Below are 24,692 nucleotides of genomic sequence, written 5' to 3' on the forward strand. Positions count from 1 at the left end.
ACCAGTTATCAGATATATTCCCTGATTCCAATTCCAGGGATGGAATGTTCTTTGTGTTGCTGTTTGCGGCCTTGACTCTTCTGACCCGACTGCTGGTACCATGTGATGATTTAACACCAAGAATAGGCAGACAGCAGGAGCTTGAACATGAGCCTGGTGTTTTTTCAGCAGCATCCATTTTACAACTAACCACAGCTCCCTGCCCCCAGATCACATGACCAAAACTGTTAACTGTTTCCTAACATGCATAAGGAACTAGGCATAACAATTGAACTTGAATTATAACATAAAACATACACATCATTACAGGCGGCACTGATAGGCTGCATTGATGGGCACTGATGAGGCTGCACTGATAGGCACTGATAAAGTTGTTGTCGTTGTTGTTGTTAATATTTATTATTGTAACTTAATTCTGCATAAAAAAAATTTCAGTGTCATTTCATGAGATCATTTACGAGGGTAGAATTAGGGGTGGGGCAGGGTTGGGTGGGGCAACTGGTGGTGAGTAACTCTTATGCCGTGTACACACGATCGGACATTCCGACAACAAAACCGTGGACACACGGTCGCACAAATGTTGTCGGAAATTCCGATCGGCAAGAACGTGGTCACGTACAGCACCTATGACGGCACAATAAAAGGGAAGTTCAATATCAAGTGCGCTACCCTTTGGGCTCCTTCTGCTAATCTCGTGTTAGTAGAAGTTTGGTGAGAGCCGATTCGTGCTTATATGTCATCTGCTGCTGTTCCCGATCTCTCAGAGTCCTGGGCCAGATTGTGCTTCCTATTATACGGACTCCTCAGACTACCAATTTTGCCTGTCAAATAGTTGATGTGTGCCCTGGGGTACAAAAGCTTCGCCAATTTCACCAGTTTATCCAGCATTGCCTTCCTTATTATTTTGTTATGACCCCTAATAAATGTCAATTTTTTTCACAAATACTTGCCTAAGTGTTTTACTTCAATAAGGACAGTTTGTGAGTAGGCAGGTACATTTCAAAAATACAATGTCAAATTAACAAGGGACACCAACCAACCTCCTTGAGGTTAAAAAGTACAAGATAATAATGGCAGGGCTCAAAATTTCAAGTCCTGAGCCACTAGCCAGACCTTAAGAGGTACTCGCCACCAGTTGCCCCACCCAACCTCTCCCCTGCCCCACCCCTAAGTCCGCCCCTAAACACGCCCTTGTAAATTATCTCATGAAATTACACTGTTAAATGTTTTCAGCAGAGTTAAGTTCCAAAAATAAATAACAACTTTAACAATATTAACATAAAGTATATCAGTACCCATCAAATGCAGCCTCATTGTGCCCATCAAATGCAGCCGCACTGTGCCCATCAATGCAGCCTCACGATGCCCATCAATGCAGCCTCACTGTGCCCATCAATGCACTCTCACTGTGCCCATCAATGCACTCTCACTGTGCCCATCAATGCACTCTCACTGTGCCCATAAATGCACTCACTTTAGAGGGCCCATGTGTCACCCCTGTACACCTGGATAGGAAGAGGGCCGGGGGAAGCATACAGAGGAACCGATCCCCTCCATTTTCCCATCTCCAATCCCATTCCCCCATCACTGCTACCACCGCTCACTGTCACTCATCCCAGCCCCATGCTTTAGGGGGCCCATGTCTCACCCGGATAGGAGAAGCAGCGGGAGGCATATAGAGGAACCAATACCCTCCATTTTCCTCCTGCAGTCACAGCTATTGGTTCCTCTATATGCCGCCCGCTGCCCCTCCTATCCGGGTGTACAGGGGTGAGACATGGGCCCCCTGAAGCATGGGGCTTGGATGAGTGACCGTGAGTGGTGGTAGCAGTGATGGGGGAATGGGATGGGATCAGTGGTGGTGGGTTGGATGGGGTGAGTGGCAGCAGTGGTGGGGGGGATGGGATCAGTGGTGGCTGTGAGGGGGGTTAGATCACTGGCAAATGGGATCAGTGGTGGTGGTGGAATCAGTGGCGGGCATGGTGGGATCGTGGTGGTGGTGGGATCAGTGGCGGGGGTGGTGGGATCAGTGGTGGTGGTGGGGAGATGGAATCAGTGGTGGCTGTGAAGGAGGTAAGATCACTGGCAGTGGTGACGTATGGGGGGTGGGATCAGTGGTGGTGGTGGGATCAGTGGCAGGGGTGGTGACATCGGTGGTGGTGGGTGGGATCGGTGGCAGGGGTGGTGACATCGGTGGTGGTGGGTGGGATCGGTGGCAGGGCTGGTGACATCAGTGGTGGTGGGTGCGATTGGTGGCATGGGCGGTGACATCGGTGGTGGTGGGTGGGATCGGTGGCAGGGCTGGTGACATCAGTGGTGGTGGGTGGGATCGGTGGCAGGAGTGGTGGTGGGTGGGATTGGTGGTAGGGGTGGTGACATCGGTGGTGGTGGGTAGGATCGGTGGCAGGGGTAGTGACATCGGTGGTGGTGGGTGAGATCGGTGGCAGGGGTGGTGGTGGGTGGGATTGGTGACATCGGTGGTGGTGGGTAGAATCAGTGGCAGGGGTGGTGACATTGGTGGGTGGGATCGGTGGTGGTGGTATCAGTGGCAGGTTCGGTGGTGGTGGGTGGAATCGGTGGTGGTGGTATCAGTGGCGGGTTCGGTGGTGGTGGGTGGGATGGGTTCGGTGGTGGTGGGTGGGATGGGTGGTATCAGTGGCAGGTTCGATGGTGGTAGGTGGGATCGGTGGTGGTGGTATCAGTGGCAGGTTCGGTGGTGGTGGGGTTGGCAGTAAGATCCAGAGGCAGAGGTGGTGGTGGTGGGGGAGGATGGCACCGGGGATAGGGATAAGATCTGCGGTGGTGAGGGGGGTCAGTAAGTGGCAGAGGTTGGGATCAGCTGCACTGACTATTATGTCACTTACTTTCTCAGAAGATTCCTTCCTCTTCATCGTTGCTCCCATGCCTCCAGGGATGCTCCTGTGTCATGGGATGAGAGCTCCTCCCCCTTCACTGCATTGGTGTCAGCTGGTCAGCTGACTTTCCCTTCCACCGTGTTACATGTCTTTCCTCTCCTGAGGCTTTTCCTTTCCTCAGCGAGCAGCGCCCCCCCCCTCCCCGCGCGCAGTGTAACAAGGTCCCACACCTCTAGATGGCTAGGGAACACTGATACTTTCACAAACGCCGGTCTAGGGGGGGGCGGGACCTTGTTATACAGTGCGCCGAACAGAGACAAGCCTGCTCATTCAGGGCGAGTGAGGAGCGGGGTGGACCAGGCTGATCGTTTCCTGGCTGGAAACTGTTTCCAGCCAGAGAACACACAGCGGCAGGACCGGATTGCTGGCGCGGCTTTGAGCTGAGGTAAGGAGGCTGCAGCGCTCCCCTCCCTCTCTCTCCTCCTCTTGTTATTGTTATATTGCACACACAGCGTGACATCCCTGCTGTGTGTGCAATATAACAATAACAAGAGGAGGGGAGAGAGGGAGGGGAGCGCTGCAGCCTCCTCACCTCAGCTCAAAGCCGTGCCAGCAGTCCGGTCCTGCCGCTGTGTGTTATCTGGCTGGAAACAGTTTCCAGCCAGGAAACGATCAGCCTGGTCCACCCCGCTCCTCACTCACCCTGAATGAAATTCCACTCGCAAATTGCGAGCAAAGAGTGCAAATTTTGAGGGCTGGTGGAGGTAAGTATGACATGTTTGTTATTTTTCAAAAAACGGGAATCTATAGTATCACTTTAATGCCTGGTTAGTAGCTCAGGACTTACAATTTTGAGCCCTGCCTTAGGTCTCTTTCACACGGACGCTCAGCAGGGATCGCTCAGTTAATCCCCGCTGAGCAGGTGGATAACAGGTCTGTTCCTGCATACTGTGCCGGGACGGACCTGTCAGAGCTCCGCTCTCCTCTATGGGGGATCGGATGAAAACAGACCGCCTATCCGCCTGGTTCTGTTTTTTTTAACCCCTCGTTCACATAATTATGAAGTGGAAGGAAAACTATAAATTGATTTTCAATATTTTTTACAAATAAATATGTGAAAAGTGTGGCTTGCATTTGTATTCAGCCCCCTTTACTCTGATACCCCTGACTAAAATCTAGTGGAACCAATTGTCTACAGAAGTCACCTAATTAGTAAATAGAGTCCACCTGTGTGAAATTTAATCTCAGTATAAATACAGCTGTGAACATCTCACGGAGAACTGTTCATCCATCATCCGAAAATGCAGAGTATGACATAACTGCAAACCTTCCAAGACATGGCCTTCCACCTAAACTGACAGGCCGGGCAACGAGAACAATAATCAGAGAAGCAGCCAAGAGGCCCATGGTAACTCTGAAGGAACTGCAGAGATCCCAGCTCCGGTGGGAGAATCTGCCCACAGGACAACTATTAGTCGTGCACTCCACAAATCTGGCCTTTCTCTAACCTGAGCTGTGCATCTCTGCAGCTCCTCCATGCCTCTTGGCTGCTTCTCTGATTAATGCTCGCCTTGCCTGGCCTATCAGTTTAGGTGGACGGCCATGTCTTGGTAGGTTTTCAGTTGTGCCATACTCTTTCTATTTTCGGATTATGGATTGAACAGTGCTCTGTGAGAGGTTCAAAGCTGGGGATATTTTTTTATATCCTAACCCTGCTTTAACCACTGCCATACCAGGCACTTACGCACCTTCCCGCCCAAGCCAATTTTCAGCTTTCAGTGCTGTCGCACTTTGAATGGCAATTGCGCGGTCATGCTACACTGTACCCAAACAAAATTGGCGTCCTTTTTTCCCCACAAATAGAGCTTTCTTTTGGTGGTATTTGATCACCTCTGCGATTTTATTTTTTTGCGCAACAACTAAAAAAAGACTGAATTTTTTTTAAAAAAAGATAAGTTTTTTATTTTTTTATGTTAATTTTTTTGTAAATAAGTAAGTTTTCTCTTTCAATTACGGGCACTGATGGGCACCGATGAGATGGCACTGATGGACATCGATGAGGTAGTACTGATGGGCACAGATGAGGTGGCACTGATTGGCGGCACTGGTATGCAGCACTGATGGGCACTCATGGGCGACACTGGGCACTCATAGGCCGCACAGATGGGCACCCATGGGCGGCACTTATGGGTGGCACTGATGGATACCTATGGGTGGCACAGATGGGCACTGATAGGTGGGCACTGGGCATGGATGGGCACTGTTGGGTGGCACTGATGGACACTGTGGAGTGGCACTGATGGACACTGTGGGGTGGCACTGATGGACACTGTGGGGCAGCACTGATTTATCCATGTTGCCAGTCAGTGCCCATTTGATGGGCACTGATTGGCATCTTTTTTATTTTTTACTGCTTTTTTTTTCTTTCCACTGACTTTTTTTGTTGTTGTTGTTGCCCCCCTTTTTTTTTGCCCTTCCCTGGTCCAGTGTGGGCTTCCCTGGTGGTCCAGTGTGGCGATCCGAGGGGGGGCTGCGCTGATAAACAATCAGCGCGAACCCCCCCTGTCAGGAGAGCCGCCGATCGGCTCTCCTCTACTCGCGTCTGTCAGACGTGAGTGAGGAAAAGCCATCAACGGCTCTTCCTGTTTACATCGTGATCAGCCGTGATTGGACACGGCTGATCACGTGGTAAAGAGCCTCCGCCGGAGGCTCTTTACCGAGATCTGAGATGCAGGGTGTCAGACTGACACCCCACATCACTGATCGGCGCGCGCGGCATGAAATCCTACAGGACGTCCATGGACGTCCAGTCAGGATTGTGTAACCACTTCCCGGACGTAAATCCCCTATGGACCGGGCGGGAAGTGGTTAAACTTCTCCACAACTTTATCCCTGACCTGTTTGGTGTGTTCCTTGGCCTTCATGATGCTGTTTGTCCACTAAAGTTCTGTAACAAACCTCTGGGGGCTTCACAGAACAGCTGTATTTATACTGAGATTAAATTACACCCAGGTAGACTCTATTTACTAATTAGGTGACTGAAGGCAATTAGTTCCATTAGATTTTAGTCAGGGGTATCAGAGTAAAGGGGGCTGAATACAAATGCACGCCACACTTTTCACATAATTATTTGTAAAAAATGTTGAAAACCATTTATCATTTTACTTCCACTACACAATTATGTGCCACTTTGTGTTGGTCTATCACAGGGTCCTGCAATTAGCGGACCTCCAGCTGTTGCAAAACTACAAGTCCCATCATGCCTCGCCTCTGGGTGTCATGCTTGTGGCTTTCAGAGTCTTGCTATGCCTCATGGGACTTGTAGTTCTAAAACAGCTGGAGGTCCGCTAATTGCATATCCCTGGTCTATCACATAAAATCCCAATTAAATACATTTACGTTTTTGGTTGTAACATGACAAAATGTAGAAAATTTCAAGGGGTATGAATACTTTTTCAAGGCACTGTACCTGTGAATGCTTTTACATGCATACTATCTGCAGATTTGTACAGCCCCGGACACAGTTGTGTTCTACTTTTATTGTATGACAATACATGTAGTGCACATTTTAATTTGTAGATGCAGCTGTATGTAAGGCCGCATTGTCTCCTATCTCCTATAGTGCTGCGTTTAGATGCATACAAAAATGTATATATGCTGTAATGCATCTAAATGCAAAGAGAAGACTACCGCACTGGCAGGGAAAATAGAATCACACCAATAGATTCCAAAGCAGCTTCTTTACTGATTCATATTAGTAAAAGTGAGTAGTAACTTCTAATGTTTCACGCACACAGGTGCGAAGTTATAGAACCTAAATAATCTTAGATAAACAGCACTATGGAGCAAATTACATCAAAAATGAATTGTGAATGTATGAACAAAAAAAACAAAATGAATAAAAGTATAATAAACTGGTTTGCAACCACTACAAAAGTGTCCTTGTGATCCTTATCTGTACAATAGTCTGTGATATATCATCTGCCTCACATACATAGTGCACACTTGATAAAAAAGAAAGTATATACCCCCTTTATATTGTAATCATTCTTCTTAGTGCCTGTGACTTAAAGATGCCCAGGAATCATGCTTATGGCGCACCCCCTGCACACCATGCACTCACCAGAGCTTGCGGACCCTAGAATGAATATTGTGATATTCGCTTGTGTAATGAATGACAGCCTTTGCCAGCATTCCTTCAAACAAGTCTCACCTCTCCTTGCATCTTTTATCTCCCAATCCAGAGGTCTCTCAATACTGTATTCAAGGAAATCATGAACATAAAACTCCATACCATGTGCCCCACAATATTGCACTCACATCTATTGTGCCTGGGATCTGCACTCAATATTTCCAGCAACAAAGCATTGTATAAAGCGCTGCTTTTCTGGTCCCCTGGAACCAGGGTTCTACTAATCAGACGTCACATCGGTGACGCAAGTGTCCTAGTTCGCCCTCTATGTGTTTCACCCAATGGTGAGTCTTCGGGCCTAAAGATGCCCCATTGGGTGAAACGTGCAGAGGAGGGACATCCTTTCCGGTTAGTGGAACAATTTACCATTCCTAAATACCACCTCCTCAACACAGAGTTGCATTGGTTCAGCTGTCATTAATCAGATGTAGTCTCTCAATGCAAGCAATAGGAAAAAAAATAAACTTTCACATTGGTACGCTAAAAAGTGTTCTTTAAATACATTTTTTTTGGGGTTTATTTTCTGGTTTCCTGACTCCCACCTGTGAAACTTGGACGCGTGACTAAAACAACACACCAAAAATGAACCACGGGTGTGTTTTTGATGTGTTTTTAGTACCTTTCCTATAGAAGTCAAAGGGAGGTGCATTTTTTATGTATTTTTGAAACAGGGTACCAAAGATGCAGCATGCATGACTTTACAAGACACAGCGCATTGGTGTGAGGAGTTCCATGGGATCTAAGGGGGAATATTTTTATTGCGTCTTTCTTAGGCCCCATACACACGAGAGGATTTATCCGCGGATACGGTCCACCGGACCGTTTCAGCGGATAAATCCTCTCGAGGATTTTGATCCGATGGAGTGTACTCACCATCGGATCGAAATCCGCGCCGAAATCCCATCGCGATGACGTGTCGCGCCGTTGCCGCGATGATGACGCGGCGACGTGCGCGACGCTGTCATATAAGGAATTCCACGCATGCGTCGAATCATTACGACGCATGCGGGGGATTGATTCGGACGGATTGATCCGGTGAGTCTGTACAGACCAGCGGATCAATCCGTTGGGATGGATTCAAGCGGATAGATTTGAAAGCATGTCTTCAAATTTTTATCCACTGGAAATCCATCCCAGGGGATAAAAGTCAGCGGAAACAGATCCGCTGGATCGTACACACCAGGGGATCTATCCGCTGGAGCCGGTCCGCGGATCAATTCCAGCGGATGGATCCTCTCGTGTGTATGGGGCCTTACGCTTTTCAACAGCGCTAAAGCACAGCATAAGCGCATAAGTGTGAAAGAGCCCTAATTTAAAACTGTGTGTACTGGGCATTAGTTTGAACAGCACCCACAAGCATCTACACACCACACTGCACAATGTACTCTTCAGTAACAAAAAAATCCTGCAGGGGCCTTTTTTTTTTTTTTCTTTAAAGCCTCATTCACACCTGAGCATTCTGGGAATGCGCACAGAAACGTTTGATGCATGCACGGTAGCTTCCAAGGCATAGGTAGGGTGTAGCAAGATGGCGGCGAGGGCATCGAATGTGACGAGCACATGCTCGTCGTAGTCGATGATGTTACCGCGTTCGTGCCATTCAAAAGAACGACAGTTCTTTTGAATGGAGTGTGTGTACACTTGGCCGGCAAGAGAATCCTGACGAGATTCTGGGCCGTGTGTACAGGGCTTAAGTGTAACGCGCAAATATGAATGGGGCCTGAATATTTCTTCCTAGCATTGGGGCCACATTTAGGCTTAGTTTACTTTTATAGTTCTAGAGAGCGGTAAAAACAGACAGTTCATCTAAGGCCTCTACATGTTAGCCTATGTGTCCATGCACACATAGGGGTTTAGAGGTAGAAAGAAAAAACACTGCCAGCAGCGGCGTTTTGGCAGAAAAAATGCATGACGCATGTAAATACTTCTAAACACGCGTTAACGCTAGGCACATTTAGTGTTTATTTCATTTCAGTTGCCAGAATAAATTATTATTCTGACCATCTAAATGAATTCATGCCCAAGCGCTTGACGCGCCTAAATGCGTTTACAAGCATGGAGCGTTGTTTTGCCAAAACGCTGCCGCCAGGAGGAAAACGTCTGAAAAAAAATGGCCAAACATCCTGTGTGCATGAGGCCTTATGCCGCGTTCAGACGGTCGTTTTTTGTGATGAAAAAAAACGACGTTTTTGAAAACATCATTTAAAATGACCGTGTGTGGGGAAAATGTTGTTTTATGTCTTCTGAAAAACGACAAAAAAAATTCGAACATGCTCGAATTTTTTGTGTCGTTTTTCAAAACTTCGTTTTTTGTGTCAATGAAAATGATAGTGTGTGGGCAAAACGACGTTTCAAAACGACGTTTTTAAACCCGCGCATACTCAGAAGCAAGTTATGAAGCTAGCTTCAATGGAAAAGAGTGCTGAACGTAACCGCGCTTTGCTAGAGCATTTTGAAAAAACGGTGGTGTGTAGGCGACGTCGTTTTTGAAAATTAAGTTTCAAAAACGTTGTTTTATTTCATGATTCAAAACGTCGTTTTTTTTTCATCACAAAAAATGACCGTCTGTACGCGGCATGAGACTGCGAAGGCAGCTATACGGGGTTGTATACTTGCCGTGTGGCCGCAATGGTCTGTAACACAGCAATAAATATACCCACTGCTGTCTTCTGCGGGCAGTACTACCCACTGAAAATGGCCAATGCAAGTTAATATGGCTGTGGTGCAAACATACTGCAGCCTTATGCCAGTGCATGCAGTTGCAACGCAGTGGTGCAGGCTATTAGGGGTTAAATCGCAGGCAGTAAGGAGGCGACATAGCGCCTCTCAGCCACCCCTGGATCGCTCTTCAATGGGCAACGCTTATGTAAGTTAGCCCAAACACAGTGTGCCTTAATGTAATAAACAATGTAAGCAAACAAAAGAGGCCCTGTAAAAAAAAAAAAAAAAAAAAAGCAAACATCATTTTAAGGGCTAGTTCACACCAGTGCTTTTTTTCTGCATCCAAAACACATAGAAAGTAGAATACATGGTCTTCAGTGGCAACGTTCACACCAGTGCCCGCAGTTCCAGTGCGTTCCAGTTCAAGAAAAAGAAAGTACAACATGCTGCATTTTTCTGCACAGAACTGCACTGGAACGCGGTAAAATGCATCAAAAACGCACCGGAACGCACCTAAATGCATCAAAAACACACCGGACCTCAGTACTGTGAAAAAACAGGAAAAAAAAATAAGAAAAGAAAGCACCTGGAATGCAAAAACGCACTGGAATGCAGAAATGCATTCGGAAAAGATCTGGAGGATGTTTTTGTGGTGTGAACTAGCCCTAAAAGCTACATATACTTACCAGTATTACCCCAGTTGCTGACAATTTTAACACTCTTGAAGAGATACAACCACCATTATAACCTTCAGCATCCAGCACTTCCAGGTGTGTCAGGTACCTCAGCCTTCACGCCACATGTAATGGCTCCTCTCCTGGCAGCTGTATCACTAGATTCTTGGGGGTGGGGGCACAGCGCTGTGGGAAGATGCAGGCATTCGCCAAATGTGGAAGTGCTAGATGCTGAAGATTCTAGCAAAGACCAGACTGGCTGCAATGGGGGTGGTACTGGTATTATAACTGTCACTTGAAATTGGTAAGTGCTGAGGGCTTAGAACATCTACTAGTTTTCTATTGCTGTTTGTGTCCTTTTAGGAAGAGCCTTTCTATTTGTCCTGGTGACCCCTGTGACTGGGACAGAAGCTCCATTCACTTTTGGCGTTTTGGGATCTCGGGCAGAATTGCAGCGATCTCAAAAAGCATGGCATTTGAAAAACACGTGTTCTAGTGCCGCTCGTGGTCAATGGCACCTAAAGTGCAGTGCGGTTTTGCCGCAATTATCATACATAAGTTGCAACACGTGAAGCTTGTCGCACTTGTGTTAATGGCACCCCAACCGCGTGTTTTTTTGTGCACAAAACATGCAAAGCCAGATAGCAGGAAAGGTCCTGGAGCGTCCTTTGGTACATTTGTCAAATGAAGGGTAGCTCATTCAAATTAATGTATTTCCCCAATCTACATTTGGTATAGTATGCAAAAAAATGTGCAACAAATGTGATGCAGTGGTGTGAATGGGGCCTTATGAAAAATCTTTCAATGGGGACACCTGCTACCATGACAACTGTCACTTTAAAACCACTTGCCGCCCGCCAATGACATATTGACGTCGGCAAAGTGGTTGTAGAATCCTGAGTGGACGTCAAATGCGGCGATCGTTGTTGCAGGGTGTCACCGATCAAGGTAAAGAGTCTCTCACGGACACTCTTTACTACGTGATCAGCTGTGTCCATTCACGGCTGATCACGATGTAAACAGGAAAAGCCGGTAATCGGCTTTTCCTCACTCGCATCTGTCAGACGCAAGTAGAGGAGAGCCGGGGGGGTTTGTGCTGATCGATTGTCAGCACAGCCCCCCCGAGGATGCCCACTGGACCACCAGGGATGCCCACTAGACCACCAGGGATGCAAAAATAAAATAAAAAAGGTATGCCACCCTAGACCACCAGGGATGAGAAGGACAAAAAAATGGATGCCAATCAGTGCCGCAATGGATGCCAATCAGTGCCCACAATGGGCATCACTGATTGGCAGGCATTGTTTGGCACTGATTGGCATCCATTAGTACAACACATACGATAGTGCCCATCTATGCACATCCGTGCCACCTATCAGTGCCCATCCATGCCGCCTATCAGTGCCCATCCATGCCGCCTATCAGTGCCCATCCGTGCTGTCTATCCATTCCCATCCGTGCCGCCTATCTGTGCTCATCTGTGCCACCTATCCGTGCCCATCCGTGCCGCCTATCCAAGCCCATCCATGCCGCCTATCCGTGCCGCCCATCAGTGCCGCATATTAGTGCCCATCAATGCCACCACATCAGTGCCGCCTCATCGGTGCCCATCAGTGCCGCCTTATCAGTGCCCGTCAGTGCAGTACCATCAGTGCCCATCAGTGAAGGAGAAAACATACTTATTTACAATGTTTTATAACAGAAACAAAAAAAAACTTTTTTTTTTCAAAATTTTCGGTCATTTTTTATTTTTTTTGCAGAAAATAAATATCCCAGAGGTGATCAAATACCACCAAAAGAAAGCTCTATTTGTGGGTACAAAATTATAAAAATTTAGTTTGGGTACAGTGTTGCATGACCGCGCAATTGTCATTCAAAGTGCAACAGCGCTGAAAGCTAAAAATTGGTCTAGGCGGGAGGGTGTATAAGTGCCCTGTATGGAAGTGGTTAATTATCCATCCTTTCACTTCCTGTTGTGTCTAATGTCGCTTTCACACCTTGCTAAAAAGAACGTAGGAAAAATATTTGTCCCGTTAAACCCTATGGGACTCTTCACGGCACTCCACTGCAGGTGTGCTTTGAAAAGTTCTGCTTGTGGCATCTTTGGTTTCAAAACTGCACCAAAAAACGCAGGAAAAACAAATAGAAAACGCACCTGCATTGCGTTTTTGGTGCATTTTTTGAGTCACGTGTCCCAGTGGTGCATTTTTTGAGTCACGTGTCCCAGTTTCACAGGTGCATGCTGGGTAATAGTCACCAGAAACACACTGTAAATGCTGCAAGAAACGCACGTGTGCATTTTTTCAGTGGAGCAGTGTGAAAGCAGACTTAGGAGCAGAGAGTGAAGGGAAATCTTCCACAAATGGGACACAATTAGCAATAATAATAACAAATAAAAAAACTGACAGAAAAACATTCAAATGCAAAAAAAAAATTGCTTCCGGAAAGGTTTTCTTTTTGTGGCAGTCTTTCTTCATTATATGTCTGGAACCCTGATATTCCAATTATTATACATAAATACTAAACATATATACCAGTAATATACAAATGCCCATGACATGTAACAACAAATATCCTAATAAAACACACCCCTTGTTTTTTTTCTGTCATTTTCTGATTGGTCTATAACTTGAGCCAATAAAAGGCAGTAAAGTGGGGCATGCCCAGTGTTTGTTTGGGGAGAGTGGGTGATGTTGTATTCTGCAGGGTTCTTCCAGCAGCTCCCCTGCCCATATATCAGGGGCTCAGGGGAATGTGTTCGGCCACACTGCCACTTCCAGCATGTGTCACCTGAGGTACCCAGGGAGCAAAGTGATGACACCAGTCCCAGTGACTCGCCTGCCAAGGTGGTGGGGCCACCTAAAGAAACCCTGGGTGAGCCATGCTTTATGTACTTGCCCCACTACACTGAGTACTGTCCTATATACAGAGTCCATCTGATGGGTAGTGTTCTTTCTATACATTTATGTTATTTGGGTCTTTATGGAGTTTTTGTTGAGCCCAGTGAATGTTTACAATGAATGTGGTATTAAATACAATGTAGTTGTGGCAGGCTGACTGAAGTGTTGTAGCAATTAGAGCCAAGTCTACACACATGCAGGTTAATTTGGGGAAAACTGATTGTGTTAGTTGGTGAACACATGTGGTGCTTGTCTTATTGAATACATCCTCACCTGTCTAACGCCTGCTACACACTATAAGCCCTGGTTCATATTGGTGCGATTTGACGTGTCAAATCTGCGGTAATTGCCAGTATTGGCACCGTCCTAATCTGTGTGGTGCCGTACTGATTTAAAAATGTAGTTTCTGTACTACTTTTTGCGATTTGAGGGTGAGATTTCCCTTGACATCTATGCAGAGACGCACACAGAGGTCTTTGAAATTCGGACTGGCATGAGGGAATTCCCGCACTCAGTGTGAACCTAGGCTAAGACCCCTTTCACACTGTGGCTGCGCTGCTCGTTTTAGCAGCGCTTTTTGGCTGCTAGCGGGCGCTTTTAACCTCAACGGAGTTAAAACCTCATGTGTTGTGGGGTTTCTGAAGCACTGCCCATTTATTTCAATGGATAGGGCGTTTTGGGAGTGCTAAATACAGCGCTCCCAAAGATGCGCACCGCCCCAGTGTGAATAGTCACACTTGAATGAATGGCAGGCGGTATTCAGACGCTTAGCAGAGGCTATTTCCAGCGCCTGAAAACCACCCCAGTTTGAAAGGGGTCTAAGAAAATGGGGCAAATATTTTTGTCGGCGGAACAATCGTACGATTTTGCGATATTGTGCGTATGCAACTTGCGACAGACAATTCCGACCTTCCGAACAGAACTTTCTGAAGGGACAAACTCCAAAAAATTTCTCGTACAGGAAGATTAGAGGACAAACGATTTTTGATTAAACATGTACTGGTTTTGTAAGGAAAATCATTGCATGGAAGCTGATGGGGAAATAAACACCATGGAATAATCTTATGCATAATGGCCATTATAAAGACATTGTTGGTAAACAATGGTGTTCAACCCATGCCCACCCCCCCCAAATATATATATATATATATATATATATATATATATATATATATATATATATATATATATATATATATATATATATATATATATAATATATAGTGTGTGTGTGTGTGTAAATAATCTCCATGAAAACTGTGAGGGGAGGTTTGGCAAACAATGAGAATACAGGAGTGCTTACAGTGGGAACCTTTTAATTTGCACGAATTGGAGGTAAAAAAAAACGTTAGGCTATAAGTGGCCAAGCGTCGCTGGGCGTTTTGCTAAACGCGCTGTTCTATTCAGCTCAAACACAAATGGCTTGACCTGTATCTGGAGAAATGTACCACAAGTTACCACAGTCACTCACACAGTATATCTGAGGTGAATGGAGACCTGCTCAGGTGTATTTCCAAAACCAGTTAACAATGCTTGTGTACAAGCCATTAGGACAGCGGTGCAACCTTTTTGGCACCAGGGATTGGTTTCGTGGAAGAGTAAGACCATTTTTTCCAGGGGTGGGTTAGGAGGGGTGGTTGGGTCATGTGGGGCTAATTCACCCACTGTACCACTGTTTTACTGCAATGTAAATTGTCTGTCCCAAGGACACGCAGGAAACCATTGTTTCTTATGTGTCCCATTCACACTGTAACACAGACTATGGCTTGCACTAAAATGCAAACATGCTGCATTTTATCACGGTGCCAAATCGCATGGTAATGTACATTGAAAGAAGTGTGTGTTTTTTTTTTTTTTTGTACATTTCATATAAAGGAACTGTGAGATGCGTTGGCTTGCGCACAGCACTGCCCCCTACCACAGCTGGGTTCAAACTGCTGCCAGAGTGGTAAAGCACTCCAGAAGCTCTCCATTCCCATGTGAATTCCTGTGCGGTCCAGTTCCTAACGGACCAGGGTTGGGGACCTCTGCCTTTGAGTCAATTTACAGTACACCATTCAAATGGGCTGAAATCGCAATGTGCGTTCAGCATAGCTCCCGATTTTCGAGGGACTATCCCTGATTTGCAACAAAGTCCCTCTTTAATTCTAATTTGTCCCTAATTGTGGTCTAATCTATGTAGTTGTATATAAAATGCACTACTTACTGTAAGTGTTTCACAGTGCTAAACCTTTCATCCAATTTGTGAATGACTCTGCATTTTTAAATGCCAAAAATCAGTATAAAGGAACAGTAGTGGTTAAAAAAAAACACTTGTGGGTTTACCAAATCAATAATTGATTTTTTTTGTATTTCTCCTTTAACCACTTACCGACCTGCCGCCGTCGTTATACTGCGGCAGGTCGGCACAATCCCGCAAACCGTCATAGCTGTACGTCAGTTCATTAAAGCTGGCACGCGCCCGCTGCACTGCGGGGGTGCCGAAGCTCATGACCAGCGGTGTCGCCGCGAGCGATCGATGGCATGAGAGGTACAACAGGAACGTGTGTAAACACACACACATCCCTGTGCTGTTCTGAGAGGAGATGCAGATCGTGAGTTCCTACAAGCTGGGAACCACGATCTGTCATCTCCTATAGTGAGTCCCCAACCCCTACAGTTAGAACACAGTCAGGGAACACAATTAACCCCTTGATCGCCCCCTAGTGTTAACCCATTCCCTGCCAGTGACATTTACACAGTAATCGGTGCATTTTTATAGCGCTAATCGCTGTATAAATGACAATGGTCCCAAAAATGTGTCAAGTGTACGATGTGTCTGCCATAATGTCACAGTATCGGTAAAAATCGCAGATTGCCGCCATTACTAGTAAAAAAAATAATAAAAATACCATAAATCTATTCACCATTTGGTTTGCGCAAAAGTTATACAGTCTACAAATGAATATACGCTTATTGCAATTTTTATTACCAAAAAATGTATGAGAATGCAATATCGGCAATATTGGATATTTATTATAGCAAAAAGTACAAAATATTGTGTAAAAGGACGTCTATTTTGTTTGGGTACAACATCGCATGACTGCGCAATTGTCAGTTAAAGCGGTGCAGTGCCGTATCGCAAAAAATGGCCTGGTCATTGAGCAGCCAAATCTTCAGAGGCTGAAGTGGTTAAAGAGGCATGTTGGGGGGGGGGGGCGCTCCTATGCCTACACACTTTTGCTAATAGGTGTCCCTTGTTCCCATCTTAAAAAGGTAGGGTAGTATGGTGCAGTTCACGTGACATGGCGCTAAAGGAAATCTTCCTGTTGAGTCTTCCTGTTCAGTCTTCTGTAGAATATACAGTGCTGTGGAGGGACCTAGGCATTCGACGTGGTGAAGATTCTAATAGCAACTGTAGCTCTGTAATGGAGTATTGGTAGTGTAACTATCACTTAAAGGGTCACTAAAGGAATTTTTTTTTTTTTTTTTTTAGCTAAATAGCTTCCTTTACCTTACTGCTGTACTGGTTTCATGTCCTCATTGTTCGTTTTTGCTTTGAAGTAGCTGTAATTCTGCTGTGATCTCCACACTTCCTGGTTGAGTGTTTCCTTATAACCATCGTACTGGGAGATTTTCACGGTGGTCTAAGCTGTCATTACTGTGTGTCTAAAACTCCTCAACCAATCGGATTCATTTAAAAAACAAAACACTGCCCTGGATTTGTTTGTTTTTGTTCTGTGTGTCTTCCCGACTCACCTCTCACCCGGAACTTCATGTATGTACCTTTAAAACCGAACGTGAAACTAGAGGCACATTATATGATAGATTAAATTCAATTTTTAAAAGGAATCAGTTAACTTTTATGTCTCTATACCCAATAAACAGTCATTTCCGCAAAAAAATTTTTTCCTTTAGTGACCCTTTAAAGTGCTTCTGAGGGGGGAGGAAGTGTAGAGCAGAGCGCTGAATCGTGATTGGGCTCAGGTAAGTATGAAGGGCGGGCTGCAACTCTGGTTATTTACCTTATCACTTGCTGACCACCCCATAGCAGATTTACTGCTACAGGGCAGCTGCGCTGTGTGTGTGTATGTATGTGTGATATATATATATATATATATATATATATTTTCTACCCTTTCAGGTTTTGGGCGCGAGTGCATGCCGCTGGCGGCTCGCTTCCATGCGATTTACACCTCAGACATGAAACCTGAACAAAGCATATGTGTACGTGTCTCAACTAAGAGCACAAAGCATCATTTCTGTCTGCTTCGTTCCTCTATCAGCATGAATCTCTTCTGACAAGTTTTCCTGATCCAAAGATTAAAATGACAAGGGAGGTACCTTCAGCTGATTGACGGCCTCAGTTCTGTTCCAATGTGAAGGGGGTGTGTCCCTTCCCTCCAATCATCTTAGAGCTTTCCTCACTGAGCTCTGCAGAGTGTAACATCAGCTCTCCGCCCCTTTTATTCGACAGTAGGGCAACCTGTATAAATTCTGGAATTTGAATAAATGTAGAGGAGATAAGACTGCAGATAAATGGGTACAACTTGCGTAGAATGATTTGTTTTAATCTCTGGATCACCTGAGGCCAGTCACTTCACTGGGTATTTGTAAAGGTTTACAACCACTTTAAGGTAAAAAAAAGAATTGCCTATGGAACCAATGGTGAGAGGTTAAGTGTGTGTGTGTGTGTGTGTGATGGATAGAACAACCTATATGATCAAGTTCCTAAAGGGGTTTTATAGACGCCACACCCTTATTTGTGTAGTACAAATGCATTCTGGCACATTAAGGGGGTCATTTAAAAAATCTACTAGAACAGTACTTCCAGTACATATATACAGTATATACGCCAGACTGTTAGTACTTTTCATTCTGAGAGAAAGGCTTCTTTCTTCCAGAATAGTGCTGATGATACATTTTTCTTCACAGCTTTCTCAGAATAAATCTGCTTCCTCAGAAGTACAGGGAATACTATGAATAAGAATTGTATAATATTCATGCATCATATTGTCGTGACATTTTCAAACATAAACCTCATACAGCTATACGATTGCAATGAATCTTTCTATTCCTCAGACTATGGTATATAAAGCTGGATGAGGGTACTAGTAGATGGGAGTATATTTTATTTGTGTATTGTACAGCATCATGCAATGCCTTAAAGGGTAACTCCACTTTCGTGAGGGGGAGGGGGGGAACTAGCACATAAGCCGTATTGGATTTTTTAATAAAAATGACCTTTCCTTTTAAAGCTGTGAAATTTTCAGTAAAATTTGATGCAATATGGCAACTCGGAGGCATTCTGTACAATGGATGTACAGAATGCCCCCCCCCCAGAAATGTAATTCCCTGCTTGTGATTTGCTCACGGTTTTTCCCAGAAGTACTGCACTAAAATACAAGTTGGATTTTAGGAATCCTCTGCAACAAAAAAGTTCTCTTTACCAGAATTGGTGCCACATTATTGCAGTGAGACAAAATCCATGCCTTGCTGCCCATGAGGTCATTTGAGTGCTTATGGGGGCACAGTGGTGGCGGGGGGCGCTCTGAGGTCAGGAGTTGCTATATTGGACATTCTGTTTTGAGTGCATGTTTTTCTGTATATATGTGCTTATAGTACAATCGGTGGTGCACATAGGCAATGCGCAAGGGGTGTGCTTGGGCACACCCTAATCTTGGGGTTGGCAACCCATCAATGGTCGAGCAGGTGACCACTAAACCACAATCCTTTCTTGCCAGCCCTCATAACCCAGACAGGAAAAGCAATGGAGGTAGAATTTAGTGGAGCCGATCTGTATTTTCCTCCTGCAGCAGCTGAAAGCGGGCATCTCCTCCTCTCCCTCTTGTCGACATTCAGCTGCCACAGGAGGAAAATACATGGGATCGGTACCAATATATGCCACCCCTTCTGTCCCTGTTGCTCTTCTTAATGGGGCCTGGGCCCCCTGTGTGCTCCCTGGCTCCCCCTTCCTCCCATTGTTTCAGGATGGAGGGGAAGAGGGCGGTAAATATGTCAAATGCATAGGTGTTGGAGCTTTGGTGTGCACACCCTAATGCAATAGGGTGTGCACACCTATGGTGGTGAACCAGTGACTGAGTGGATCAGCTGCCCTTGCAACTAATGACAAAGGTCCGGATTCACAGAGAGCAAGGCGCACATTACGCCGCTGTAGAACAAACACCGTACGCCACGCCAACGTAGCGCGAAGAGGCAAGCATTGCATTCAGCAAGCCAGTGCTCCCAACGCTGCGCTGGCGTGGGTTTTGAAGGCACACACCGGCGTAGGTGGAAGTGGGCGTGACCCCATGCAAATGAGGCGTGACCCCATGCAAATGATGGGCCGAGCACCAGACAGGTACATATCACGAACTGCGCATGCGCCGTGACGTGGATGCATGCACAGCACCCCCTGCGCATGCTCACAACCACGCCTGCACAACTGCCTAAGCTACGCAGGATCACTGCGTACGCCGTAAACATAATGTACGCCCAGTCAGACACACGTCCAACGCACAATACGCCGGCTTGTGTTCCCTGGTGCAGACCTGTGCATGTCTGTTGCCAGGTTGCACCTCATTGATGGGGAATAACTTTACGCCCGACGTACAATTTGCGCGCATCATGGGCCGGGCACACGCACATTCCCTCAGTTCCCTCCTAATCAATGAGAGCAGCACCTTGCGCCCAGCCCATATGTGCGCCCACCCTACGCCGGCGTGTGCAAGCTACGTCGGTGGGGTGTAGCCTGTTTTTAGGCGCATGTTGGTTTGTGGGTCTGCCGCACACATACGCCGGCGCACATTTGCACTTGCGTCGGCATAACGTGTTCTACGTCGGCGTATGTGCTTTGTGAATCTGGGCTTCAGTGCTCACTTCTGACATGTATTTCTCTCCAACCAACTTGCTTACCCATTACTGTAAATATAATTCTCCATGCTCCTCCACCATTCCTTTTTTAGCCCCACCCTCTTTCCTACCACCATGCTCCCCACGCCTATCAATTAGTTTACTTCCACCTAACCACCCCTACTGTCACCCTGGTGCTTCCTTCCACCTCTGCAGCCCATCTCCACTTGCTGCCACAATTCTTCCCCCTCCCTTTTTACTCGCATTCCATCACACGCCTCCCCGTCATCCTGCACCCTAACCCCTCCCTTCTACTGTACATTGGCTTGCGATTTGGCACAGTGCTGTGATAAGATGCAGGATATCTGCATTTTAGCGCAGCCATGTTGCAGTGTGAACGGGACACATAGGAAACACTCAATTTCCTATGTGTCCTTGTGACACTGCAGTGGTAAGATGGTCTCCAATGAAATCAGTCCCTGGTGCCAAAAAAGTTGTGAAGTGGACCCCTGCCCTAATGACTTTCACCTTGCATTACTCCTGTCAACCTGACCATGATATCACGCTCGCATTGGCTGGTGGGGTGGGCAAGATCAAATACGGTGCAAGTTTTAGGGCTTCGCCCATTCAGAATGGCCCATTGTTCTGGCATAAAGGAGAACAATTGGAGTTGATCACCTCTATAAGAGCCCTTTTACTTGGAGTATCATCAGAATATAGATGGGTCTGACTGCCTTACAGTACTGCCCTTCCTTTTGAGTTCTGTTGCGGTGGTTATACAGTACTATGTAAAAAAAAAAAAATGCTGTAAATTAAGAATGCTTTCAGAAATGGAAGTGTTTTTATTGGTTAACAAAATGGGTTATCAAGTTCTGATACTTCTCACATGTATGTAAAAAATGTACTCTTTAGCCCTGGTTCACACTGGGCTGCGGGAGTGAAGCCGTGCAAGTTCAGCTGAACTCGCACGATTTCATTCCCGCCGGCAGTCCCGATTTCGGCCGCGATTTAAGAGACATCTGTGCAGGTTTCTGCACAGATGTCAATGTAAATCGCGGCCAGAAATCGCAAAAAGTAGTACAGGAACTACTTTTTGAAATCGGTGCAGCGCCGCAGATGCGGCGTCGCACCGATTAGGACGGTGTCATTGCCGGTAAATGCCGCCGATTTGAGATGCGATTTCACATGTGAAATTGCATCTCAAATCGAAGCAAAACTTGCCCAGTGTGAACCTGTGCTTACTGAGAGATCTGGGGTCTATTATATTTATCCAAAATAATGGTGTGGCTATAAAGTCTACACACCCCTGTTAAAATGTCAAGTTTCTGTGGTGTAAAAAAGCGACACAGAAAAATCATTGGACCTTTTTCCACCTCCACTCAGTTGAACAGCAAACTGAAATCTTTTAGGTGGAGGGAAGTAAAACTATAGAATAATAGGTAGCAGAAGTGTGCACCCCCTTAAACTAATACTTTGTTGAAGCACCTTTTGATTTTATTACAGCACTGTCTTTTCGGGTATGAGTATCGGCATGGCATATCTTGACTTGGCAATCGTTGCCCACTCTACTTTGCAAAAACACTCCAAATCTGCCAGATTGCGTAGGCATTTCCTGTGCACAGCCCTCTTCAGATCACCCCATTTTCAATGGGATTCAGGTCTGGGCTCTGGCTGGCCCATTTCAAAACCTAAAGCGGATGTCCGCTGGAAATAAAATACTGCAGCTGCTGACTTTTAATATCGGCACACTTACCTGTCCTGGAGTTCAGCGCCGTCCTCAGCAGAAGACGAGCTGCCCCCCCACCATCCTTGGTGAGGGAACCAGGAAGTGAAGCGCTCTGGCTTCACTGCCCGGTTCCCTACGGCGCATGCGTGAGTCGCGATGTGCCCTGCTGACTGGATCCCGCTGTGTTCTGGGAGCCGAGTGTTCCCAGAACACAACGGGGGGGGACGGGGGGACGAGAGGTGACATCCTGCCCGCAGTCTACCCGCAGACTGTGTGGCCGGAAGTGGGTGCAAATACCTGTCTTTAGACAGGTATCTGCACCCCCCTGAAAGGTGTCAAATGTGACACCGGAGGGGGGGAGGGTCCCGATCAGCGGGAGTTCCACTTTAGGGTGGAGCTCCGCTTTAAGTCTTCTTCTGGTGAAGCCATACCTTTGGATGTATCCTTTGGGTCATTGTTATGCTGAAAGGTGAAGTTCCTCTTTATGTTCAGCTTTCTAGCCAAAGCCTGAAGGTTTTGTGCCAATATTGACTGGTATTTGGAACTGTTCATAATTCCCTCTACCTTGACTAAGGCTCCTGTTCCCGCTGAAGAAAAACTACCTCAAAGCGTGGTGCTGCCACCACAATGCTTCACTGTGGGTATGGTGTTCTTTTTGGTGATATGCAGGGCAATATATTGCCCTTATCCCTTGAGAGGGGTATTGACTTTATTTAATTATATTCACACCCAATTTGCACTAATTTCAAGTTGTGTTTAATTTACACCTATTTTGCACTAATTTCAAGTTGTGTAGATTTTTAGCGCTACTTATCTCCCCGTTTCCACAAACGCACAAGCACATTGTTGCTAAACACACAACGGCTAAATCGCGTGATTGTGGAAATGCACGTTTCCTCTTTACCAGTCCACATGTTTGTATAAAATACATGAGTTTGGAATGTGCAAGATGCACGTGGGGTAAAAACAAGTAACCGAATGTGTTTAGTGTTTATCACATAAAGATACATGTTTCTGTTTGTATGAATTTGCATGTTGTTTTACATAAGGATGCTTGATTGCATAAAGATGCGGGGTCGCACAAAGGTGCTTGATCTCACAAGGCCCTTGGGTACCCAAGAGTACCCCTGTCGCAGATATACTCTCCCCCAGCATGCCCCGCGAGGGAAAACTCCTCCAATTGGCTGCAGGGGAAAACTTGCTCTGGCGCCAACTGCCGGCAAGGGGTCGTATTGCACCCCTTGACCACAGACTGACCCAGTAGACATTTCCGGGATGGCAGAAGTCCCAAATTTAGACAAACACAAACATGAATGGGGGCAAAGTAACTCTCCCATTCCCACTAACTTTAGCGTAACGCCCATGCTGAAAGCAAGGGGGTGCTACATGTCTATTTACATGGGACTGCAAGAGGTTGCCTGGTTCGTGGGGGAACAGCACCGCTTCCAGTTGGTGGTCTTGCCCCTCCTCTAGCACGACTAAAGGCCCAGGGTATAGCAGCTATGGCATACCGCGGCAATCTGCTGCTGATAAATTAGTCAGTAGCATGGCTGGACCTAATGTCCCGTACATACGATTGGAGTTTCTCATGGGGGGGGTGAGGGGGGAGAATCCGACTGACTTTTTCCATCGGAAATTCCAACCGTGTGTATGCCCCATCTGACTTTTTCATGAGGAGTTCCGTCGAGTTTAGATAGCGAACATGTTCTCTTTTACGATTCGATGTGATTTTGGCCGGTCAAAAGTCAGACCGTGTGTACGGGGCATAAGTGTGTCCAGCAGGGTATTTGGAACTCCTAGGGTACGATCCCAGTCTAAGGGTACGTTCGATAAGGAGCTTGGAGCATTTGGGACATGGCCCAAAAGAGTTTTCTTGCTTTAGACAAAGTCAGCGCTATAAGACAGCTGGTCTATGTGGTCACGGCAAAGAAAAGTTACTTATATTCACCTTTTTACTTAAAGCGGTAGTTCACCCTCACCCACATGATTTTACCATCGAGACAGGCATTGTAGTGCGAGCTACAGTATGCCTGTCCCGATTTTTTTCCCGACACCTTGTAATCGTACATTGTAGATTTCGGCTCCCGCGGGGAATGGGCGTGCCTATGGAGAGGGAGGATGATTGACGGCCGGCCCTGGCACGTCACTCTCCCCGAAGACAGCCGGAGTAGGTCTCGGCTCTTCACGGCGCCTGCGCACAGGCTATGCGCAGGCGCCGTGAAGAGCCAAGCCTATTTCGGCTATTTCCGGAGAAGCGTGACGCGCCAGAGCCGGCCGTCAATCATCCTCCGTCTCCATAGGCATGCCCATTCCCCGGTATCTTCGATGTACGACTACAAGGTGAGTACGGGGGTAAAAAAATCGGGACAGGCATACTGTAGCTCGCGCTACAATGCCTGATTTTATGGTAGTAGAAAAAAAAAAAAAAATTCCGTTCATAGGGTGAACCCCCGCTTTAAGGTGCTAGGGATGATGGCTTCATTCAAGTAGTTCCCTATGCTCAGTTTTATTCTAGGCGACTTGATCCTAACCTGGCATTATCCAAAGGGTCTGGTTCCGCGGATACGCTGAAGTCTGTTAGTAGTTCTTAACCAAAAGTTTGGCAGAAAGGAATATCCTTCAAGCCGGTTTGCTGAGAGGTAGTGGCTACGAAGACTAGCCTCTAGGGATGGAGACCAGTCCTTGAAGAGACCACGGCCCAGGGGAGGTGGTCTTGCGAGGTTGAGAGAGCCTTGTCCATCAACTTTATAGCCATTAAGGGTCGAAAGCTTTGGGTGGCACGTCTGGCTTAATTGCCTGGGCGTTTAGGTTGCAGGTTTGTCTGTCAGAGTACAATCCTACAATACTACATCA

At 46.4% G+C, this 24,692-nt stretch overlaps 1 protein-coding gene across 2 annotated transcripts in view; it reads left to right on the plus strand.

Annotated features, from left to right (window-relative positions):
* Positions 1 to 13,049: 13,049 nt before the first annotated feature.
* The window catches only part of LOC120944825 (RNA exonuclease 1 homolog), a 104,713-nt gene continuing 93,070 nt past the window's right edge, over positions 13,050 to 24,692 (plus strand). For both annotated transcript variants that reach the window (XM_040358610.1, XM_040358611.1), the window contains exon 1: positions 13,050 to 13,256. In XM_040358610.1, coding sequence (XP_040214544.1) covers positions 13,073 to 13,256 — 184 coding nt within the window. In that variant the 5' untranslated portion in view covers positions 13,050 to 13,072. The remainder of the gene's footprint in view (positions 13,257 to 24,692) is intronic.

This window comes from Rana temporaria, chromosome 1 (genome assembly GCF_905171775.1).
Source record: "Rana temporaria chromosome 1, aRanTem1.1, whole genome shotgun sequence".
Lineage (NCBI taxonomy): Eukaryota > Metazoa > Chordata > Amphibia > Anura > Ranidae > Rana > Rana temporaria.